The 23,748-nt window shown below is 44.0% G+C and overlaps 1 protein-coding gene across 8 annotated transcripts in view; it reads right to left on the bottom strand.

The window, feature by feature from the left end:
- The window catches only part of MAPK10 (mitogen-activated protein kinase 10), a 236,496-nt gene that overhangs the window by 59,771 nt on the left and 152,977 nt on the right, over positions 1 to 23,748 (bottom strand). For all 8 annotated transcript variants that reach the window (XM_081020953.1, XM_081020954.1, XM_081020952.1 and 5 more), the window contains one exon: positions 2,606 to 2,735. In XM_081020953.1, the coding sequence (XP_080877079.1) occupies positions 2,606 to 2,735 (130 nt within the window). The remainder of the gene's footprint in view (positions 1 to 2,605; positions 2,736 to 23,748) is intronic.

Raw genomic sequence — 23,748 nt, 5'->3', positions numbered from 1 at the left:
CATGGAGCTCATAGGCATTTTTAAAAATGCCATAAGATGTCTATTTTGCAATATATTTCATGAATGCTTTATCTTCTGCCATCTCATTGGTGGACAGCTACCTGTTAGGATATAGTTCTGTTCCACCTTAAAAGGAACAGGCTTGACTGTTGTGTGTCACATGCCTGTTTACATTCCAGCACAGCTTGCTGGGAACTTCCATTTGTATATTGCTTTTGCTATACTGCTGTTGTGCTTGGACACAAAGGGAAGCAGACATGCTTTTCCTTTGTCCTGCTGCTGAATAAATGCTGTAAATATGCTTACACGTGTCTCTGTCCATTACTTCTGCTGCAAAGAGTTTCATCCCTCTCGCGTTATGGGTTCCCACTGCTCTCTTGTCCTAACTTTACCTAGAAAATCGAGTCTTCCTTTCATTCCTTCATCTCCCCATCTGCAGCAATACCCCTCTTCCTACATTGCAAGGGGGATTAGAGTAGATGACCTTCCAACTCTACGATTCTTTCCAGCTTTGCTCCTTTCTCTTTTCAAGATTGCTGAATAATCCATTGCTGCCAAGGATCCTGGAGCTACGAGGTTCCCCTGCCTCCTGGCTCAGTTCAATAAGTCAATAAGTGTTAGGGCGTAGGTGGAACCCATTTTTTACAGCCAGAGGGCCACGTAGTAAAGAGCGTGGCAAAAGTCGGTGTGGCCAGACACACCTCACACTCTCCATCCTGGAAAGAAAGGGGAATTATCCTAGTTCAAGGTCATATTCCAGCCTGGCAAAAATCATGAGAGGAGGGTGCAGAGCAATGATGGGGCTTGGCACAGTTCTGAGGCCTGGGCAGAGAGGCCAGGAGAGAGGCGTTGGGCCCTCAGACCTGCAGTTCCTCACCACATTACAGTGCAGGATGCACGTTCGCAACCCATGTCTGTGCATCTGTGCACACACGGGTTGCGATTCGGCGCTTCTGCACATGCACAACCACCAAAACCCGGAAGTAACCCATTCCGGTACTTCCGGGTTTCGGCGGTCCGTAACCCAAAAAAAGGCAACCTGAAGCGTCTGTAACCCGAGGTATGACTGTACTTAGGGAATCTGTTTCCCAGGCTTCCCAGTGGGAAGCTGAGCATACATGGAAGGAAGTTTAAAACCGCCATTTTAAATGGCTATTGCCAATGTGAACCAAATTATCTGCAGCTGTGACATATATATATTTGATTCACTGTAAATGTTAGCCTCTTAGGCACTCTGTGGTAATTACAAGTGAAGGGGGGAAATGCGGACTTAAGCGTCTGAAATGTATAAAATTTGAAAGCACATTATTAAAACGTTAATTGAGAGAACAAACTGGCAGCATCTGAGCCTAGAAGATGAGAGAGCATCTTTGATGGCCCTTCAGACAAGGTGGCACGTTGCTACCTTCTGAATCTTCTGATCTCTGTTTGCTCTTGATTTCTCCCTGAACTGGACTACATGCTTGCTTCTGATCCTTCCAACAGACCCAGGTCACATTCACACCATATATTTAAGGAACTGTGATTCTACTTTAAACAGTCATGGCTTCCCCTAAAGAATTCTGGGAACTGCAGTTCTTTGAAGGGTTCTGAGAGTTTTTAGCAGACCTCTACTCCCCTCACAGAGCTACAATTCCCGCTCTCAGGAGTTTCTGACATTTCCTGTTTGGCAGCTTCTAAAATGATGAAGTCTGAAGAATTCAGAACTGAGGTGGGGCCCAGTTCATTTTCAAAACCTAAATTTTAAATTTTGTATTTGGGATTTAAATGGGAAAAAATGTATTTTATTTTATTTTAATGTTAATTTCTACCCCGCCACAACTAAAAGCACCTCATGCTTTGCTACACTGAGAATAGCAACGTGAACCAATCTTACAGGAAAATGTCTTGTGGAGGGAGGGGGAAGAGAGATGGTCGGATCTGTGCTGGAAGAGAGCTGTGCCCTTCACCATTTGGTGAGGAGGCTGCAAAAAGAAAAGGGTACGAAAGAAAGGGATAAAACTAAAAAAAATAAAATCCACTTGAAAGAGAACACAAGGTTCATTCCTCTACTGCTTTACCCCACGTCATTGAGTTCCAACCTTGACCTTAATCCTGATGCTATTCACATAAGCACAAATGTTATCCAGTATTAGCATATACCAGTTATGTCGCTGTGGACGGGATAATAAGCACACAATTGATCTATTGCTGCACAAGAGAATGGAAACTGAATTGGTTTTCCACTCTTCTCCACAGGACTTTCATGGGATTTAAATAGGAGGAGATCTCCATAGTGACAGCATAATCAAATATGCTGATCCGAGGCTCAGAGACTCAACTCTCTTTTGCCAGCAGATAGTGAGCGCAGCTAAACTTTTGCCCTTTCCCTGACACCTACTTCTGGGAAGGGAATAATCCAGCTCTGATCACACCCATACCTCCCAAATTCATGCAGACGCGGCACAACTATCAATGGCGGAATTCCCTGGAAAACATTCCCTGGAAAGCAAAACATAATCTTGTTTTTAAATTAACCAGGGCATAACATTATCTCTCTCTCTCTCTCGGTTTGCAGTGTCAAATGTTCATGCTTTTCAATCCCACCACCGAAAGAAAAACTCACATTCTTGTGATTCACACACTTCATGAGGACTAGCTCCCTGTAAGCTCGCTTCGCATGTGTTTGATTTTGAAACGGCCTGCTGAGCTTCTTAATGGCCACATTTCTGTCGAGAACAGCATCATATGCAGCACTGGAAAAATGAAAAGGACAAGAATACAACTATTACATCATTAAGTTCATTGCTAGTGTTAATTTGTTTCAAAGATTCTTCTTTTGTTTCAGTCGAAGTATGCATTTCTTAAATGGCCCGAATCTCTTTCCAGCAATCTTTTAGCTTTAGCGTAATAAATATTAAGGAATCCAGCTTATCAGAGTCAAGCACAAGCATCATTGTTCACAGAAGCTGGAGTCAACAGCTGATTTCGGTGGTCACACTAGTTAAGCCTCAGTACTTGTGATTTACTTCACAAGAAGGTAAAGGCATCATGACCAGCCACCACGATTCTGAGTAGGACCAGTGTCTTCTCAGTGGTGGCTCCTCTTCTGTCAAACTTCCTTTCTAGAGGAACCCACTCGATCCATTTCTTTGACTCAGCTAGAATTTAAAAAAAAAACAAATCTGCCATGCCTTTTAAGCTATTGACCTCTGTGTGCACGTTTTCTGTTCTCTCCTGCCACTTTTAATATACCACTTGTTCTTCTTTTATTTTTAATATTATTTTATTGTGCTAATTGTTTTAACTCTCCTTTAGGCTGTTTAGGGTGGTGCAAGTAAAAGGTGCCTCATAAAGGGAAAGAAGGAATAAACTTTATTGGTATAGCACCTGAGAATATTTCTCCTTGATGGTCCTTCTTTAGCCCCAGATCTAGCTACTTTTAATTTCTCTGCTCCTAAATTCAGTCTCGCCGGAGAGCTTATCTGCTTTTGCATGCCGTTTCTGGAAGTACACATGAGTCACAGCTTAGTTTAACAAAACTGGGAGGCTGTTTCTACCTGCTCCATGCCACAACTGCTTCATGTCTTTGATTTTTTTTTGCAAAGCAATATAATGCAATAATAATAGAGGCTTTTACCTACTCTGCAGAAGCACAGTTGGGATTAATTGAATAATGTGTCTCCCCCCCTTCATTGCAGATTCCATCATGATGAAAAGAGCATGCCAGCTATGTTTAATAATTAATCTGCACCAGGAGGGAGGGGGAAATGAGTGAATAAGGCACCTTTAAAATAAAAATTACACAAACCTGACAGCTCTGTTTGCTAGAAACAGGGGTGGTGAACCTTTTTGCCTGGCCAGCCAGATCCCAACATCCCTAACCCTCTGTGGGCCATTTTGACAGGTGGGTAGGACTTCCTTTTGGTGCTGACAGCAAGCCCCTGCCCCCTTCAACCTAAGGAACTCACATTAAGTTCCTGGTTGCTCCTCTGCGGCTACATCAGATATGGGGCAGGTGGTGTGGTTTGAGGAGAAAGGTCTCAAACTGGTACTTATGTCTGGTCTAATTAGGGGAGGGAGCAATGATTCCCTACCCCTGCTTAAAAAGAAGCTGATTATGGTGTGTTTGTGTCTGAGAAAAATTTGGTTTCCCTCCCCACAAGTGGTTTTATTCAGATCCTCCCTGCAGATAATCTATGTACCATTTTCATTCAAATTCCTACAAATTCGTGGAGGATGAGGCTATCAATAGCTACCTGCCATGCTGTACTTGCACTGGTGGAGGCAAATGCCTCTGAACATCATTTTGCTATGGACCACAAGTCAGTAGAGATGCTCAGGTCCTTTTGGGCTTCCCATAGGCATCAAGATGGCCACTGCATGGACAGGTTGCTGGACCGGTGTCCAGAGGCAGTGGTGACCTGGGTGAGGGCCAATAAACTTAGGGTTCATCCGTGCTATCACTTGTTCCATGACTAGAAAGTATGGGTCCAAGCAGTTTTGCCTTTGCCCTGCCCCTTCCCCCCGTAAAACCTGTTGTTTAGTACTACATTGGATCAAATGTCAAGCTGGAGAAAACCCAACTGATGTTTGCTCTGATTCAAAGGTAAGCAATTGGTTTTACTGGCAGGGCAAGCAGAAGTATGGATGAGCCCTGAATCCCAGCAAGACAGAGACGATGTTGGGAGGTGGTTTTCAGATCCAGGGAGGCAGCCTGGTGTGGATGGGGTTGCACTTCCCCTAAAGGAACAAATGCGCAGCTTGGGGTTACTCATTCAGTGCCTTCACTGGAGGCCCAGGTAATTAATGCTCTAGTAACCTTACAGGAGAAGGGACGTGGGTGGCGCTGTGGGTTAAACCACAGAGCCTAGGACTTGCCGATCAGAAGGTTGGTGGTTCGAATCCCTGCGACGGGGTGAGCTCCTGTTGCTCGGTCCCTGCTCCTGCCAACCTAGCAGTTCAAAAGCACGTCAAAGTGCAAGTAGATAAATAGGTACCGCTCCATCGGGAAGGTAAACGGCGTTTCCGTGCGCTGCTCTGGTTCTCCAGAAGCAGCTTAGTCATGCTGGCCACATGACCCGGAAGCTGTACGCCGGCTCCCTCAGCCAATAAAGCGAGATGAGTGCTGCAACCCCAGAGTTAGCCATGACTGGACCTAATGGTCAGGGGTTCCTTTACCTTTACCTTTAACCTTACAATTGGACTGCAATGCGCTTTACATGGCGCTACCTTTGAAGGTATCCTGGAAGCTGCTAATCTTAGGAAGTGAGATGGAATCATATAGCACTGAGTATTATCTCCTCTGACTGACAGGAGCTCCCCAAGGTCTCGGGCAGGAATCTTCACTCACCAGCAGCTGGAGAGGGAAGGACTAACATGCTAATTCTTGAAGGAAGTGGGTGAGTTTGCGTTGCCTCTCCATTCCTCTTGGTTGGGGAGCTGCCTGGCCAGAGGTACAAACCAGCCTCTGGCTTGTGGGATGTGATATGTAAGTAGCAGTCAAGTACAATATTCCTTGTTTTCCTAGAGTGGACATGTGGGGGAATGTTTGGTCCAGCCAGTCAAAAACTTCCTGTTTCCTCCTGACTGGGGCATACGTCCTTTGCATGTGACTAGAGGTGGGTGTGACCTTACCTGTCCAGGTAACAAAAGTGTCAAGGCACACAGCACACACACACTCTCTGTCTCTTTGACTTCCTCCGTCGTTGGAGTAGCTTTCCACTAGAAAGGCTCTGTTGGCTTCCAGCCAATGGAGGACACTGGGATTATCCCCATATGGGATAGCTCCACATGTATATACTTGTAACTAAGTCTGCCTTCAGGGATCCATCTGTGAACTGACTGAGTAAACTACTTTTATATACTTTACACAAGATTGTGCCGTGTTTATTCTTTTAAGAGGGATATAAGGGAACTTACCAGGAATCTAACAGTGAGAGGCTTACACAAGCCTGCAATGAGCTACTCACTGTGCATTTAAAAGGGGAATGTGAAACTCTGCTAAGTCAAGGAACTTACTAGTGCAAGTTAGAAGGATACTAATAAACAATATATCCTCTCCTACCTCCCTGAACATTCCCACATGTCTCTTAGCCAATGCACAAGGATGAGAGGGACATTGCACATGCTACCCCTTGATGAATCATCTAGTGAATACATCCAGTACAAAGATGCAGAGGCTGTGAAAGCGAAGAAGAAGAATGTTTATAAAACAGCTGGGGCAGGAGGAGAGGATGAAGAAAGAGCTGTGAATGATGGGTGGGGGCCTTTCCCCATCCTTTGGACACCCTGGAAAACTCATCAAACCTGATGTACCTGGAAATGGGTGTGGAGAGCATAGCTGAATGAGACACAGCTGAGAACTGACAGCTGAATCCTGGAACTGACTTCGGCTGGTAAGAAGAGGAGCTGCAAGGAGGTCAGCTATTGGTAGGATGGGGGTTCAGTGCCCCTCACCAGAATGCCCATTTTGTTGCCCAGGTCAGACACCCATGCCTCCCCACTTTCTACTTTATTGGAATACCCCCATGCTTAAAATAATCAGAATAGCTGCTGTCAGTTCCCCTCCTCTCCTTCCCTTGGCCCTCTCCACTCGCCCACATTGGTTCATTTTGATTTTGCTGCAGTTTGCCTGCAGGCTGCCGGGGAAATCTTCTACCACGCACACACACACCCGATCCCTGCTGTGTGAGTACACAGCTGAAGACAAATATCGGAAACCAAATAACAAAGCCAATAGAAAACCGGTGGGGACGCCTAATGAATTCTGACAGCTCCTGCCGGCAACTGGCAACTTCTAAGATTTCCTTTTCCCTGCTTATAAATTGGTTTTTTATCCCAACCACATACCCCAAAATACCTTGTCCATATGGCATCCATATTAACATCTTAACATAATAGGTGGGTGTGTACCTATATATAGTTATATCGATCTATCCTTTTTTGGACTATATTATTTTGCTCAGGTATCTAATCATTAGATACGTAAAGTATTTGAGACAATATTACATGAACTCTTATCATCATCCTCGTTGCACATAGCACTACCTCTCCTCCTTTAAACCAACCTCAAAATTCACTTTCCCATCAAGGCTTTGGCCCAAACATTAAGTAATGAGACCCCACTATACTTGCGCCTGAAATCAATACATATCCTTCCCCTGTGTACCCCTGCCTACATTTCCCTCATCTCCCTTTGTATTCTGCATTCCTTTGGACAGGAATCTGTCTACACATCATATTTGCACATAGTTGGGCAGAAATAAGTGAAGCAATTTAAAATAGATTCTTAAAATAGATTCTTATTGTGAGTCACTATGTTAGTTGATCAAGATTTATGAAATAATCTGCCTTCTCATATGTTATGTTTCAAAACGAGCTAAGCAAACAATGTGTTAAAATTGATTTTTCTGTTGTTATGCTGCTTCGTTTTTGGCTTAAGATTTCCATTATCTGAGGAAGGATGCCAGAACTGTTTAATTGCCAGATAATTAAACAGTCGGTCTGTGAGCAGTTAGAAAAGGATGCTGTGATTACTAGGACCCAGCATGGGTTTCACAAAAATAAGTCATGCCAGATGAAATCTCATTTCTTTTTTTTTTTTTGATAGAGTTACAAGCTTGGTGGATCGGGGAATGCTGTGGATGTAGTGTATCTTGATTTCAGTAAGGCTTTTGGCAAAGGCTCCCATAATATTCTTGTGAAGAAGCTGATAAAATGTGGACTGGATGAGAGAACTTGTTAGGTGGATTTGTAGCTGGTTGACTGACTGACTCCAAAGTGTGCTCAGTAATGGTTCCTCATCATCCTGGAAAAAAAGTGACATGTGAGAGGGCCACAGAGTTCTGTCCTGGGCCCATTGTTGTTCCATGTCTTTATAAATGGCTTAGATGAAGGAATCGAGGGGATGCTCATCCAATTTGCAGATGACGCCAATCTGGGAGGGGTAACTAATGTCACAGAAGACAGAATCGGGAATCAATATGACCTTAACCAATTGGAGACCTGGTCCCAAACTAACAAAATGAATTTGAATAGGGACAAGTGTAAGGTTATGTACTTAAGCAGGAATAACCATATAAGATGAGGGACATGTGACTTGTCAGTAGTAAATGTGAAAAGGATTTAGGTGTCTTAGTAGACCACAAGCTTCACATGAATCAACTGTGTAATGCAACAGCAAAAAAAAAGCTAATGCTACTCTAGGCTGCATCAACAGAAGTATAATGTCCAGATCAAGAGAAGTTATAGTACTGCTCTATTCTGCCTTGGTCAGACCACACCTGGAGTACTGTGCCCAGTTCTGGGCACCAGAATTTAAGAAGGATATTGACCAGCTGGAAGGTGTGCAGAGGAGGGTGACCAAGATGATCAAGGGTCTGGAAACCAAGACTTATGAGGAACAGTTGAGGGAGTTGGATATGTTTAGCCTGGTAAAGTTGAGAGAGAGGAGATATGATAGCCATATTCAAATATCTGAAGGACTGTCACATGGAAGACGGAGCAAGTTTGTTTTCCCCTGCTCTGGAGGGGTAGTACTTAAGAATCAATAGCTTCAAGTTACATGAAAGGAGATTCTGAGTAAACATCAAAAAGAACATTCTGACAGTGAGAGCTAAAACAGGCTCCCTTGGGAGGTAGTGGAATTTCCTTCCTTGGAGGTTTTTAAGCAGAGGTTGGGTGGCCATCTGCCATGGATGTTCTAGTTGAGATTCCTGCATTGCAGGGAGTTGGACTGGGTGACCCTTGGACTCCCTTTCAACTGAAAAATCTACAAAGTAACCCAGGAAATGAATAAACTGTTGGTCTCCAACGGCCTGAACAATTGTCATGCTGGCTGGGACAGATGGGTGTAGGAGTCCCAACATCTGGAGGGCCACAGTTTCTCCAACCCTGAAATAATCACTCTGCTGCCCATCTGTGCTCATCCACCAAAACATCATATGATGTGCACAACTTATGGTGTCCATTCAGCTTGCTTTAGCCACATCTGGTCCATCTAACCCAGTATTACAAACTCTGCTTAGCAGTGGTTTTCCATACAACTGGGGGTGAAATGGTTCACCTGGAGATTCCAAGGATTCCATTTGAGACCTTCAGCATGGATTCTTCCATAGAGCTATGGCTCCTTCCCTGTGGATGATGGATGGGTGTCACAATCTCACCATGGGCCTGTAGTAACTAAAAGTCAACACAGGCAAGCATTCGCCCTTGGTCACCATATGCTGAAATTGCTAGGTAGACCCTTACTGTGCTATCATCATATGCTGAACTCTGCATGGATCTATGCAACCCAGCCTCTGATATATGTTTGTGCTAAAGTTGAATTCAATAGATAATAATCAAAAGCTGCCTTGCAACCAACTCCATTGACATTAACCGCCCATCCCAATGACTAGCTGGTCTGCAGCTAGATACATACATGCGCAGAACAGCTCAAAATAAATCAGAGAACCACTTCTGCTCTGGTCAGACCTCACCTGGAGTACCGTGTCCAGTTCTGGGCACCACAGTTCAAGAAGGACACTGACAAACTGGAACGTGTCCAGAGGAGGGCAACCAAAATGGTCAAAGGCCTGGAAACGATGCCTTATGATGAACAGGTAAGGGAGCTGGGCATGTCTAGCCTGGAGAAGAGGAGGTTAAGGGGTGATATGATAGCCATGTTCAAATATATAAAAGGATGTCACATAGAGGAGGGAGAAAGGTTGTTTTCTGCTGCTCCAGAGAAGCGGACACGGAGCAATGGATCCAAACTACAAGAAAGAAGATTCCACCTAAACATTAGGAAGAACTTCCTGACAGTAAGAGCTGTTCGACAGTGGAATTTGCTGCCAAGGAGTGTGGTGGAGTCTCCTTCTTTGGAGATCTTTAAGCAGAGGCTTGACAACCATATGTCAGGAGTGCTCTGATGGTGTTTCCTGCTTGGCAGGGGGTTGGACTCGATGGCCCTTGTGGTCTCTTCCAACTCTATGATTCTATGATTCTATGATTCTTGTCCACCTGCCCATCTTCCAATTCTCTGCTTGACTGGAGGCATTCTTACATGCAATCCTATACACGTTTACTCAGAGGTCCCACCATGTTCAATGGGGCTTACTCCCAAGTAAGTGTAGATAGGATTGCAGTCCTGCTTATTGCAAGAGACTGGCCAAGTAGTTATTTACACTCCTGTTCAAAGGGAACTGGGAAGATTGAAAATACCAAAAGAAAAAATATAGCTTGCAAATAAAACTGTGCAACAATTTCTTTGGAAGGGTTATTGTAGATACTCTTGCTAAACTGTGACTTTATCCTAGCATCTGTATAGCTGCTGATTTTTTTTTAACAGCAAGAACTATAACTCAGTCAGTTTTATCATAAAAACTGTAGCTTTACTATGATATGCACTGTAAAAAATATCCTTTAAGTTTACTATCAAACACTAGCAGCTGGGGGGCACTAAAAGTGCCGTAAATAAACTGGCACCCAATAAATTATGCTTATGGTTGGCTCGATGAGGTAAATGTTAGCTTTCCAATTGTCTTTTTTTAAAACAACAACAACAACAGTAAAAAAACTATTGAAATGGCCCTGTTTAATGGGGACAAAGATTACTTTCAACTAAACACCTAACTTGCCCATACAACAAATGGGATGTATATACATAGCATTATCACCCTTTAACAATGTGCAAGAAGCTAATTTCACTGGTAGGACAGAAATTACCTTAACTACACTACTTTGACAGAACAAATGTTGTAGGAATCAAAGCAGATCATTTAGACGGTAAACAGAGAACACCAAAACCACAAACTTGCAAGGTGCCAGCTCTGGGGTCTCCATCTTGCCATCCTTGATGGATGAAACAGAATGAGGAAGGTGTCCTCTAAGTTTCTGGGCTCCTTCAGTTACACTCAAAACTCAGGCTTTCAATATTTGCCCAGATCTCAGACCAAGATCATAACTTGGCCATACAATGCAGAGGTTTAGTTAGGTAACGCTCAGACCCAAAGATGTGAAGATAGGCATTTCTGAGAGTGACGGCATTATTGTGGCAGCTCCTTTGAGTTCAACTACCCTCTATGTCAGGGGTCAGCAAATGTTTTCATAAGGGGGCCAGTCCACTGTCCCTCAGACCTTGGGGGGGGCTGGACTATATTTTGAAAAATATAAATACCCTGCAAGCCGGTCCCACAGCTGCCTCCGAACCTGGAGGAGGAACGCACTCTGCACGCGCTCAGGTGTGCGTCTTGGCTGCACCCACTCACTGGCATTGTTGATGAGCAGCAGCCGCTACATCAGCCCATCCCTGCAGAGCTGCCAAGCAGTGTGCACCACGTGCTGCGGCCCGGCGTCCAAGGCCAGGTCAGCGGGCAGGCCGTGCATGCGGAGCGCCAGTCAGGCGGTGCACAGCTCACCCTCCAGCTGCTCCAGTGTGGCCACCGAGCACGCCGCCAGCAGCATCACCGAGCTGGGTGCCAGGCACGGCGCCAGCAGGCACACCACACTCCGGCTGAAGCTCTGCGACGCGCCCGTCACTATGCCCATGGCTGTGCCGGGGTTACCTCAGCCACAGCCAATCCAAAGCTGCGCCAGTGTTGCCACCCGCCCAGAAGCTGTGCCAGTGTCGTGGAAGTCAGTCCCCATGTGGTGAGGCGTCCGCAGCGCGTGGGGACTGACCGAGCAGGTGGCAGGGTCCACGGGCCAGATTTCTGAGCCTGGGGGGCCGCATTCGGCCCCCCAGGCCATAGTTTGCCGACCCCTGCTCTATGTATAATGACCCTAGAGCAGTGGGATCTGCTTGCTAGACCCAAAGTAGGGAGAGTGGAATCATGTTTCCAAGGGGTGAAGGTTGGGGTGAATGAGAGAGTCCCATTTGGCCATTGTATTTGGGCCAATTCACTGAACAGGTAGGTCTTTTGTGATTTTGCTACCTTATTTTGTTTTGGTGATTTACTTATTGCAATTTATGATACTTTTACAAAATAATAATAGTACCTTTGAGGTTTTATTATAATCAAGCAGTGTTTCATGAAATAAATGAGTCGCTCCCTGCAGAGACGACATCTCCTGAAGCTGTTTAACGTGCAGCTGTCCAAGGTCCTGCATTTTCTCAACTTTGGGTTGTAGTCAACAAAGTTTTACTCAGAATAGACCCATTGAAATTAAGAGACATAACTTAGTCATGTATATTTGTTTCAGTGGGTCTACCGTGAGTAGCTGACTATCACCAATAGGTTTCAGTCCTATGAATCCCCACTGTCTGATACAGTCCAGATCCAGGGCTGACACCTTAGCATGAACAAAATCTCCATCATTAAATAACTTTAGTGGAGAGAGATGTAGCCCAGGAAATGGTCTCAAGGGAAGCGCTGAAGACAATGCCATGATTCACTTGAAGAGAGGCTACCTAAGCCCATGTAAAGCACTTTGGGTTCTGTGGAGGAAAATAAGATGTAACTATATGTAGGGCTGCCACATACCCTGGACTTTACCGGGATTTCAAATGCAGAAGAGACATCGGAATGTGTTTGCATGGTGTCCTGGTTTTTACTTTTTGAAATATGGCAACCCTAACTATATGCAACTAACAAGCTAACGTTATCTGCAAGATTCATGAAAACTGTGCTGTGAACCCACCCAGCCGGGTCATTGATTCTGTATATTTTGCTGAGAAAAGCAGCAGTTTAAATGGATCTGCAGCATTCACAAGATGTGTGTATTTGGTTACGGTACTCAAAATGTCAGACTGAGAAATGTGACTATTGTCACTGAAAAACTCTTTTAAAATTCCCTGTAAAAGTCTCAGGTGTTTTGTGTAAGCTGGAACATCAAATCCGCGCCAAATTTCACTCAGTGCTGTAAATTTTAGTTGATTCATCAATTAGATTAATCAGCTAAAAACCTTCTAATTGGCTAGAAATATGTCTTTGATTCGTTAGGCATCCGTTTTAAAACACGCATTTACACATATTTGCAAAAACATCAGAAGGCAGGCAGTTGTGGGATTGGTGGAAGTCAATGTCGTCTTGTTGTTGTTTTAGTGTTTATAATATTAACTTGTAAGTTATGGATTTGTTTTTGTTGTTTTGTTTTTGTTGTGTGTGTTTTTTAGTTTTTGAATGTTGATTTTTGTGTGTAGTGTATTATTATATTTTGATATCTTTCATGTTGTTGTTGTTGTGTGGAAAATACTAATAAAATTCATTCAAATTAAAAAAAAAAAGAAAAGAAGGCAGGCAGTTATCATAGAAGAAGCATAAAGGGCAAAAACTGCAGTCACTACAGCCACTTCTTAGGCTTGATGCATTTATGGTGATGACCAGAGTGTAATTTTATAACCAGCTCGTGCTGTGGCTCAGAGGTTCAGGTGTTCATCTGCTCTTCAATCAGCACAGAGATTCCTGCAACCCCCTTGAAACTGCTGGATAAGGATTTGCAATCAAGCCCGCCTGCTGTCTGTGACACAGTCGCTGTGTGCATTTTTTTCCTTTTATTGCCTATGCAGCTGCTTCTAGGATTAAAGGAATCCATTCCTGGTCCTCCTCTGGTATTTTGCAAAGATTACAGGATCAGGCTGAGCCCTAACATACAGCATGGAAATGCATGGAGCAATATCTCTTCAGCCTCCTTATCTGCAATATGGGGATTAAATAAATACTGAACTAACTTCAATACTGTTTTAATAGTAACAGTGGGGTATTGGTGCACACAGGGGAACATTTGCAGAAGTAGAAAAATATTTAGGGGGACACACTTCATTTCTGTTTGGGTCCGAATCAGAATACCAGTTCAGAAAAATAACTAACTCAATAACTATTATGGGAAATTTTTTTGAAGGCTGTAACTTTTTGCCTTTTAACTGAACTGAGTGATATTTTCCAGCATAGTAGCCCATTCTGAGTGGATAAAGTCTGCCATATTACAGACAAATCAGTTCAAGATTTTTGTGTGTGTGCTGGGAACCTTTAAACGTTTTTTAAAAGAAATTGTATTTCCTTCTTTTCCTGGTTTTTTTTTGGGGGGGGCAGAAATGGATGTAATTTGCAGGCATAGAAGCCCCCTCTGAGAGGATAAAGGTAAAGGGACCCCTGACCATTAGGTCCAGTCGTGGCCGACTCTGGGGTTGCAGCGCTCATCTCGCTTTATTGGCCGAGGGAGCCGGCGTACAGCTTCCGGGTCATGTGGCCAGCATGACTAAGCCGCTTCTGGCAAACCAGAGCAGCGCATGGAAATGCTGTTTACTTTCCCGCCGGAGTGGTACTTATTTATCTACTTGCACTGGTGTGCTTTCAAACTGCTAGGTTGGCAGGAGCAGGGACCAAGCAATGGGAGCTCACCCCATCACGGGGATTCGAACCGCCGACCTTGTGATCGGCAAGACCCAGGCTCTGTGGTTTAACTCACAGCACCATCCTTGTCCCTGAGAGGATACATCCTGCCAATTTCAGAAGAATGACTGCAGTAGTGTTCCTGCAAGGGCAGTCTTTACCATTTTAGAGTAAGTTAAAAACAGGCTCACTTAATTTCCGAGTTTTTTGCAGGCAATCTGCATGGAAATAAGATACAACATAAAGATGCTCCTAGGTAAGAAAAGTGCCAGATTTCAGAAGAATAGATCCACGTTTCTTGCTCTAGATGCCTTTAAAGTTGTTTGATGGGAAACTGAAAGTGATTTGCTTCCCTCCCTGTGGTTTCATGAGCAATAGTTTTAGCAAGAAAATAGCAACTATTGTTGAGGCGCCTACAAAATGTCAGAAGCATAGGTGCAGGGGCTAGGAAAGTTAAGATGAATGAAAAATAACTTCAGGCTTGTTCTGTGCTTAATTGGCACCAAAAGTCACATAAACCAACTGCAAAGCTGATTTGACAGGAGTGGATGTGCGGGCATGTGGCAGAGGCAAAGGGACTTGAATATTCAGCATTTTCCAAGCAAACACTACTAGGAGAACCAGCAGGAACATGTAACAGAGAAGATCAAGGTGATACAATACTCTAGCATACTTCCCACAAACCACTGTGATTAGAGATCCCCGATAAGATCATTTTCTCTGATTAAAAAGATAGACCAGTCAGTCACAAAAAAGCTCTCCCTTCCCATGCCGGCATTTTCCTTATATTGTGAACAATGCTTTTACAGGCACCATGTCTGCAGTGTTCTTTGATGTCTGAATCTCTGGAGGTCCCTGCTTCTGTCTGAGAACAAGTCTGACATCTACCTGAAGCAACCTGATTTGGTCCAGGATTCAGGATTAGTCTGATTCTGCTATACACCTCTCATAAGGTCCATAAATAGCAACACCCTAGAGGTCCCGGGCCCTAAGGAAGTCAGATTAGCCTCAACCAGAACCAGGGCCTTTTCAATACTGGCTCCGGCCTGGTGGAACGCTCTGTCTCATGAGACCAGGGACCTGCAGAATCTGATTTCTTTCCGCAGGGCCTGTAAGACAGAGTTGTTCCGCCTGGCCTTTGGCTTGGAATCTGCCTGATCCCCTCCTCCTCTTTCCTTTTCCTTCTGTGATGGAACCCCTATTTGGGGACTTCCCTGGCTTTTTTTCTGGCCCATGTGGGACCAGTCTGGATAGTTGGCCTTGGTGAAGATTTGACGTTTTCTACCCCCAAACAGTTTTTGATCTGGGCTTCCACTGAAATGAGGCTGCATTTTAAATTGTATTTTAATCCTGTTTTTAAGTTGTATTTTAATCAATTGTTTTTATACTTGATGTTAGCCACCCGGAGCCCAGTCTTGCCCAGGGTATAAATAAAATTATTTTATTTTATATATATATTATTATTATTTATATTTATATTATTATTATTTATATTTATATTATTATATTATATTATATTATATTTTATACCACCCTTCACCATAAGATCTCAGGGCAGTTCACAGAATAAAACACAGGATAAAAACAAGTAAATAATCAAAAACAAAACAGCAGAACAATAACCGCCCACCTTCCCACAGACACATTTAAAAGGCTGTAGAATATTCATTAGCCCTAAGCCTGGTTTATTATATACCGTATATATAAATAAAATGAAGGCACCAGGCCAACCTCCCTGGGGAGAGCATTCCACAGACAGGGAGCAACTACAGAGAAGGTCTGTTCTGGTGTTGCCACCCTCAGGACTTCACGTGGTAGAGGCACACAAAGAAAGGGCCCAAATCTGTGAGGTGAGTGAGGCTGAGAGACTTCAGAGAAGTGTGACTAGCCCAAGGTCACCCAGCAGCTGCATGTGGAGGAGCGGGGAAGCGAACCCGGTTCACCAGATTGCGAGTCTACCGCTCTTAACAACTACACCACACTGGCTCTCAATTTGTCCCTCCTACGTAGCAGTGCTTTAAATATTTGAGGATGGCTGCTGTATTTCCTCTTAAGATGTCTCTTCTCCGGGCTAAGCACCCAAGTGCTTCCAACTTTTCCTCACGGGGCCACACTGATAGCAAATGAACAAACAGGAATTTTTGAACTACGAAAATAAGCAAACAAACGAAAAGCCGATGCCATTTGCAAACTTTATTGTAAAATGTGTAAATGTAGTTTGAGCGCTGAAGTATACTTTGCCAAGGAATACTATAAAATCTGTCTACTCCAGTGCAATATTAACATCAAATATCCATTCCCATTCTCATCTATATGCATAGTAGTCAACATTAAAATGTTATATTGCAGCTCCCACTAATTCAGTGGTGGAATAGTCTGGAGAGGAGAACTTTAACAGCATTTTGTGGTTTATTTGTTTTGCGGCAAATCATTTACTGGAAGCACTGGAGTGTTTATTTACCTGGGCAAGTTTTTTCCAAACTTTGAAGATACAGAACTACATTCAATTCCACCTGAAATATGGTCTTTCTAAAGTGCATATAGAAAGAAAGGCTTAAATAGTTGGATAAAAGGGAGTTTTGATAGCTACACTTTGTCATGGAGAAACAAGAAAATATGAAAGCTCTGAAATTCATTTTTCTTCACATCACTCTCTCTGTCTCCCCACACACCACTTTTCTTAAAGAGAGTTCTATTCTTAGCAAAGGTGAGTCTGCCCCACCTGGTACAACTCGCATCAATCTTACTTTAACGCCATCCAAACGGTTGGCCATCACCACACCTTGTGGAAGTGTTGTGTAAACAAGTACTTCTTTCAGTCCGTCCTGAATCTTGCAACATTCAGCTACATTGGATGGCTCCAAGTCATTTGGGGTTGCTTTCAAAATGAAGGAGCGAAACTATAAATAGTTAAAGATATGAAATGCAGAGAAAAATACCAGATGAACTTGGACAAACAGTGGCACGAGAGCTTGAGCTAATGGAAGGCTATTTGTGGCTCTCAGTTCACTTTCCTCACACAATGCATTTTCATTAAGTCAGAAATAGCTCTCCATTAGGAGAAGCACCATGGGAGGTCACCTTAGGATCAGAACCATTAAATTCATGTTATGCCAAAAGTCCTTTCTGTGGACCCCGTGATTTTGATGGCATTTAAGTCTAAGGTGTGGGTTAAACCACAGAGACTAGGACTTGCCGATCGGAAGGTTGGCGGTTCAAATCCCCGCGACGGGGTGAGCTCCCATTGCTCGGTCCCTGCTCCTGCCAACCTAGCAGTTCGAAAGCAAGTCAAGGTGCAAGTAGATAAATAGGCACCACTCCGGTGGGAAGGTAAACGTCATTTCCGTGCACTGCTCTGGTTCGCCAGAAGCGGCTTAGTCATGCTGGCCACATGCCCCAGAAGCTGTACGCCGGCTCCCTCAGCCAATAAAGCGAGATGTGCGCCGCAACTCCAGAGTCGGTCACGACTGGACCTAATGGTCAGGGGTCCCTTTACCTAAGTCTAAGGAATGAACATAGATTTCTGGCCCTGTCTGTACAGATGCCATGCATCCTCACACTGCAGCAGCATTCTGGCAGAACACAAGTTTTGTATTCAAAATGGTAATAGGACAGGGCAAGATTCAAACAGATTGGAAAGGGTCTCAAGCTTTGAAGGCATTCTTGCCAGAAAAATCACCTTTTTTAAAATTTCAGTCAGAATTTATTGCTACACACACACAGAAAACTGGAAACAGATCAGAAAGCAGTAGGCTAGCTTGGCAAAGAGCTGAGTCCCTGCTACATCCAGCTTTAACACTAACAAATTTATTATTATTATTATTATTATTATTATTATTATTATTATTATTATTGACCAGATTTGCTTGTCTCCAAATGACTTACCAAACTTAAAAGCACAAGTTTATTTATTTATTTAAATTAATACGCTGCTTGATTTTTAAAAAAAACCTCGAAGTAGTTATACTTCATATTACACCGCAAAACAAAATTAAAAATAGGTGCCCCTCATAACAGCCACAGGATGCGTTGGCTGCACACTAATAATAAACAATATCATATTAGTCTATCAAAAACCTGGTGGGAAAGGTAAGTCTTTATCTGGCTCCAAAAAAATGTAAATGAAGGCACTAGGTGGACTTCACTGGGGAGTGCATTCCACAGATAGAGAGCCACAACTGAAAACAAGACCTCTCCCTTTTCACTTTCCCTCAGAGGAGGAACCTGGAAAATCACCTCAGCAAAGATCTAAGGATCTGGGAAGGGCATTTCAGAAGATACTGGAGTTCTGAGCTGAAAGATCTTTAAAAGTCAAAACAAGCCCAGAAGCATACAGGCAGCCAGTCTACAGTGGAACCTCGGTTGTCAAACGTAATCCGTTCCAGAAGACTGTTCGACTTCCAAAACTTTTGACAACCAAGGCACAATTGCCAGTTGGCAAAATCCATTGGGGGAAAAATGGAGAAACACGCCTCGGAAGCCGTTCAACTTCTGAGACGCGTTCAACAACAGAAGCATTCACTTCCGGGTTATCAGCATTCGAAAGCCAAAGCGTTCGACTTCTGAAGTGTTCGACAACCAAGGTTCCACTGTAGTTGGAACAGGATTTGTGTTATATCACCTGTTGACTTTGAAACAGCCAGCCAGCCACATTCTGCATTAACTGAGGCTTCCGAACCTGTCAGGGAACTGCCATCGGCTCAGGGGCGAGAGGGGAAAAGCCGGATGGATTACAGAGAGCCCCCAAAGATTGTGGGAAGCAGCACCTCCTCAGCAGAGGAGAGTAACCATGCCTCCAGTGGAGAGGACCTTCAGGGCTCGGAGGAGGCGAGGTGGTGCCAGGACACCTTGCCTGGGCAAAGCGGGGAGGAGAGAGGTCCTCCGTTACCCACGCCCTCCCTGTGCAGTAGGCTTCCACGCTGAGAGGGGAGGCGCAGACTGGGCGTCAAGAAACTACTCTGTTGGGGGAGGTTTAAGGACCGCCCACTCTCAGATTCTGCCAGTGAATGAGCGGGCCACGGAATAGTGGCACTCTGCATGGTGAAGGGTTTTTGGCACCAGTAACGAGGCTTTACAGCCGACCAGGGAGGCATTTGCCTGATTGCTCTCGAGTAACCCCCTGATATCCTTACAGAACCATTTCCAAAAGTAGCCCATGGAAAACACGCCTGAGGTCGCTGAAGCATAGATTACTGAAGCCAAGTTATCCCTGTCCAGATATGGTGGTTGGGCCACCAGTCTAAGCTGATAGAAGCTACTCGGCTCGACTGAGAGTACACACAGCACAAGGGACAGCAACGGTTCCAGGAAAAATCCTAAACTACTTACAAAACTAGTGCAACAATTTGGAGAAAGTCTCAAGAATATAAAAAGAACATGGATTCTGACAAATGCCAAGAATTAGTCAGCACATTTCTTCATTCGTGACTTCCTATATATAACTCCTGTATATATAATTCGCTTCTGACCCGATGCTATCATTGCTCTTTCTCTTTTTGCTCTTCTCCTACTTTCACATTGCTCTCAGATTCTCTCTGATAACAGTTATTACAGAACTACAGTGCAGAACTCTGATTATGAACGACTGTTGCGGAATCCTGGCAACCGAAAAGCAAAGTTTTTTTTAAAAGAGAGAGCATTCAGCTGAGCACCCACAAGATTACCACTGAGTGGAAGCATTTTCCTTTCATTTCACCTTTTCCCACATTGCTTAGCTAAAAACAGTGGGGAAGGGGTGATATCGGGTATCCCACATCCCCCACAAGGCCATTCCTAATTCTAAAAGGTCCAAAGATGACTTTATTAATTAGTCAATTTAAGTGACTATTGCTGGAAACTTTATTTTAAACCAGCGTGATTTTGTCACTGGAGAGCCTGAGGAAATTACTGAGCTTCAGATAGCATTTGATACATGCTTAGCTGTTATGAACAGCAGGTTTGCAGCGAAGAGAAAATGGATTGCCAAACGAAGATGGTAGGTTCCCACAGAAACCTCACATTATCCACTTACTACCGGCTAGTAACGAATAGGCAAGAGGAAACAACATTTGTGCTGGATGCCTAAGCTAATGTGCATGGAGGTAGAACCACTGGATCATCACCCATATTGTACCTCAGATGGAAGGAAGCTTAAGAATATCAGCATGAAACAGAGCATGAAACGAGGGCCAATCACTTTCTGAAGTCCCTCCAGTCTTTGTTGTTGTTGTTGTTTAGTCGTTTAGTCGTGTCCGACTCTTCGTGACCCCATGGACCAGAGCACGCCAGGCACTCCTGTCTTCCACTGCCTCCCGCAGTTTGGTCAAACTCATGCTGGTAGCTTTGAGAACACTCTCCAACCATCTCGTCCTCTGTCGTCCCCTTCTCCTTGTGCCCTCCATCTTTCCCAACATCAGGGGCGTTTCCAGGAAGTCTTCTCTTCTCATGAGGTGCCAAAGTATTGGAGTCCAAGGATAGGGACCAAGGATGGGGACCAAGCCTCCAGTCTTGGTCCTCATCAAATAAGGAGGAAGAAATTTGGAATCGGTTTACTCAACAACACCGCTATTTTAAAAATATTCTTTGTTTCAGATTCTACATAGAATTATGCTGCAAGTCAAATGTATAATTGACATGTTTAATAAACTGATGGACAGCTGTCAGGATGCAGTCAGTGGCTCCCAGCTGGTTGCCCAGGAAAGTATAAAGACAAGGAAAAGTTTATTACAGCCACTTTTTATTTCAGTCTTTACAGAAAAAGGCTATAGAACCCAGCCTCTTGGATAATGGCGTTGTCCCAAGTGAATCTCCACACACTCCATCTCTCCCACTTCCTCATTCATCATACTCATCACCTCCTCTATGTGTGCCGTTGTGCCCTCTGTCTTTGAGCTCTTTGAAGAAGAAGAAGAAGAAGAAGAAGAAGAAGAAGAAGAAGAAGAAGAAGAAGAAGAGTTTGGATTTGATATCCCGCCTTTCACTCCCTTTAAGGAGTCTCAAAGCGGCTAACATTCTCCTTTCCCTTCCTCCCCCACAACAAACACTCTGTGAGGTGAGTGGGGCTGAGAGACTTCAAAGAAGTGTGACTGGCCCAAGGTCACCCAGCAGCTGCATGTGGAGGAGCGGAGACGCGAACCCGGTTCCCCAGATTAGGAGACTACCGCTCTTAACCACTACACCACACTGGCTCTCTACTTTTAAGGCTCGCCGGGTTCTGGGAGATGGAGGGTCTGGAATGCTTTCTAATGACTACGTGTCAGCCGGGTGCTGCTCTGCCTCTCCCATGATTTCCCGACTTTCCCCCTCATCTGCCTCTGAGCTGTGACCTCCTTCAAATCCCTATTGTAAATCTATACTGTCTTCTTCCTCTTCCTCCTCCTTGGAAAGGTCAGGCTGGTGAGATGGTCTCCACCATTCCTCCTCTGCCCAGTCCCAGACAACAACTCAATGAAGGCAAGGGAGGGGGACACCTTGGTGGCGGTCAAATCCTGAGCTCAGCTGGGGAGATTAGTATGCCAATTCCAGTGCTCGTATGACATACTTTTCCTTCTAAGATGGTGGCGTGGTTCTGGAATAAGAAGGATTTGGACCCAGCACAACCCAAATCTCCCCTGATCTATGCCCAGCATGTCCCCAGGATGTCCTCATTTGCCATCTCTGTCAACAGAAGAGGGAGGCAATGGTGGTGGACCACTGGGAGAGGGGGCTTCTGAGAGTGGATTTCCCTCTCAACCCTGTGGTCCCTTGGGAGCCTTCCTGAGAACAATCATGTGTGCCATGAATGTTAATCATATGTTATTTATTTATTATATTTCACTTACAATGCAGAATGCAAAAAGCTTATTTTTTAAAGTTTTTTCATCATCATCATAATTTCTTTTTCCCCTACCCCGCCCATCTGGCTGAGTTTTCCCAGCCACTCTTGACAACAAATATTCCCCAAATTAAATGGTTCTGGAAAAATGTGATGGCCGCCCTTTGGTCCCTTTCATTGAATGTTGTGTTGGCCAATCTTTCTTGAAAAGGAGGCAGTGGAGAGATATTTTGCTGTAAATGCTGTGGTCCACTTGCTGATCCTGTGTCTCTGCTACTAGGAAGGGCCAGTCTGAGATACGTGGAAACTGTTCCTCTCCTTCTGGAGCAACTAATATCATAGACCAAGAGGAGGATCTTCCTCCCAAAGGATTTGGAAACCCCCCTCCTCCCCCTAACAAAATAGGGGAAGAAAGTTGTTTTTATCCATATTCAAATTTAATCAGCAGATTGGTTGATGACTTCATTAAAATTTCTTTAATCGAGCTGCAATCCTACTTATAATAACTGTGCATTTAGATAACTAAATAATGTCAAAGACGGGATAGTTATGAAACACTTACCCATTTAATCCTGTGAAAATTGTGACCCACAGTCCCTTTTCCCCAGGACAGGGAGGAGGCTGGAGCAAAGTCCTTCCCATCTGTGCAAAGTACATTCCAGACCCACTCACGTATGTTCCTATTTTTGTAATACAGATACCGCTTCCTTGCCCAAGAATAGTTTCTTTGCAATTTACAATATTATCTGATAATACAGCTGTGCTGTACCCCATGCAAGAGCAAGTCAATATCACCTTGCAAAAGGTGATTTTGCATAAGGAATACAGAATTAACAGAGGGAATTCCCTACCAAAAGATGTGGCAAAAAAACACCCGCTAGTTTAGATAGCCAAGGATTTCTCTAATTCTTTTAAAAAGCTACCTGGCAAATTTGTGCAAAACTCAGCACTTGAACCTGACATGCAACTTGAAACCGAAACTGTTAAATTACTTTTCTTTCCGTCACAGTTCCGATGCATCAACAGAAACTATAAATACAAGCAATATAATTCTTTATTTTTGCCTGTGCCAGACAAGGCTGCAAGGATGGAAAGTTATTCCCACAGAGATTGTGTTCCCCAAATGCTATATTTCACAGAGCTGCATCCTGATCCCAAATCTTGCCGTTTCCCAGAGAAAAAACAGGTATGAAACATTAAGACATAAATATGAAATATGTGTCCACTTCTTTTACCCCTTGATCACATCAGCAACAGCTGGAAAAGAGGCTTCATCAAATGGAAGGAAAGATCTGTCAAATAATTACAGGTCAACCTTTTCCTTTTATTGCTCTACAAGTCAAAGTCTTAAGAGATCCAGCCATAACTATTGTTTCAGTGTTTCTATTTCATATAAAGATGGGCCTTTTCCCTGCCCTTGGTTTCTCTTTACCACATCAGGTCAGGTAATTGTCATAGTTGTTGATGTGTCTGGTACAACTTCTGTCCCTCTAGGGCAGATGTGCTGGACCTCTGGCCCCCTGGCTGATGCTGAACTGCAACTCCTATCAGGCCCAGCAAGCATGGCCAAGAGCAAGGGATGGTGGGAGCTGTAGTTCAGAAATATCTGAAGGGGCAAAGGTTCCCTACACCTGCTCTGTAAAGTGCAATTGTTTATTCAAC

This window comes from Podarcis pityusensis (genome assembly GCF_964106645.2).
Source record: "Podarcis pityusensis genome assembly, chromosome: 9".
NCBI lineage: Eukaryota > Metazoa > Chordata > Lepidosauria > Squamata > Lacertidae > Podarcis > Podarcis pityusensis.
This window is presented reverse-complemented; position numbering and strand designations above follow the sequence as displayed.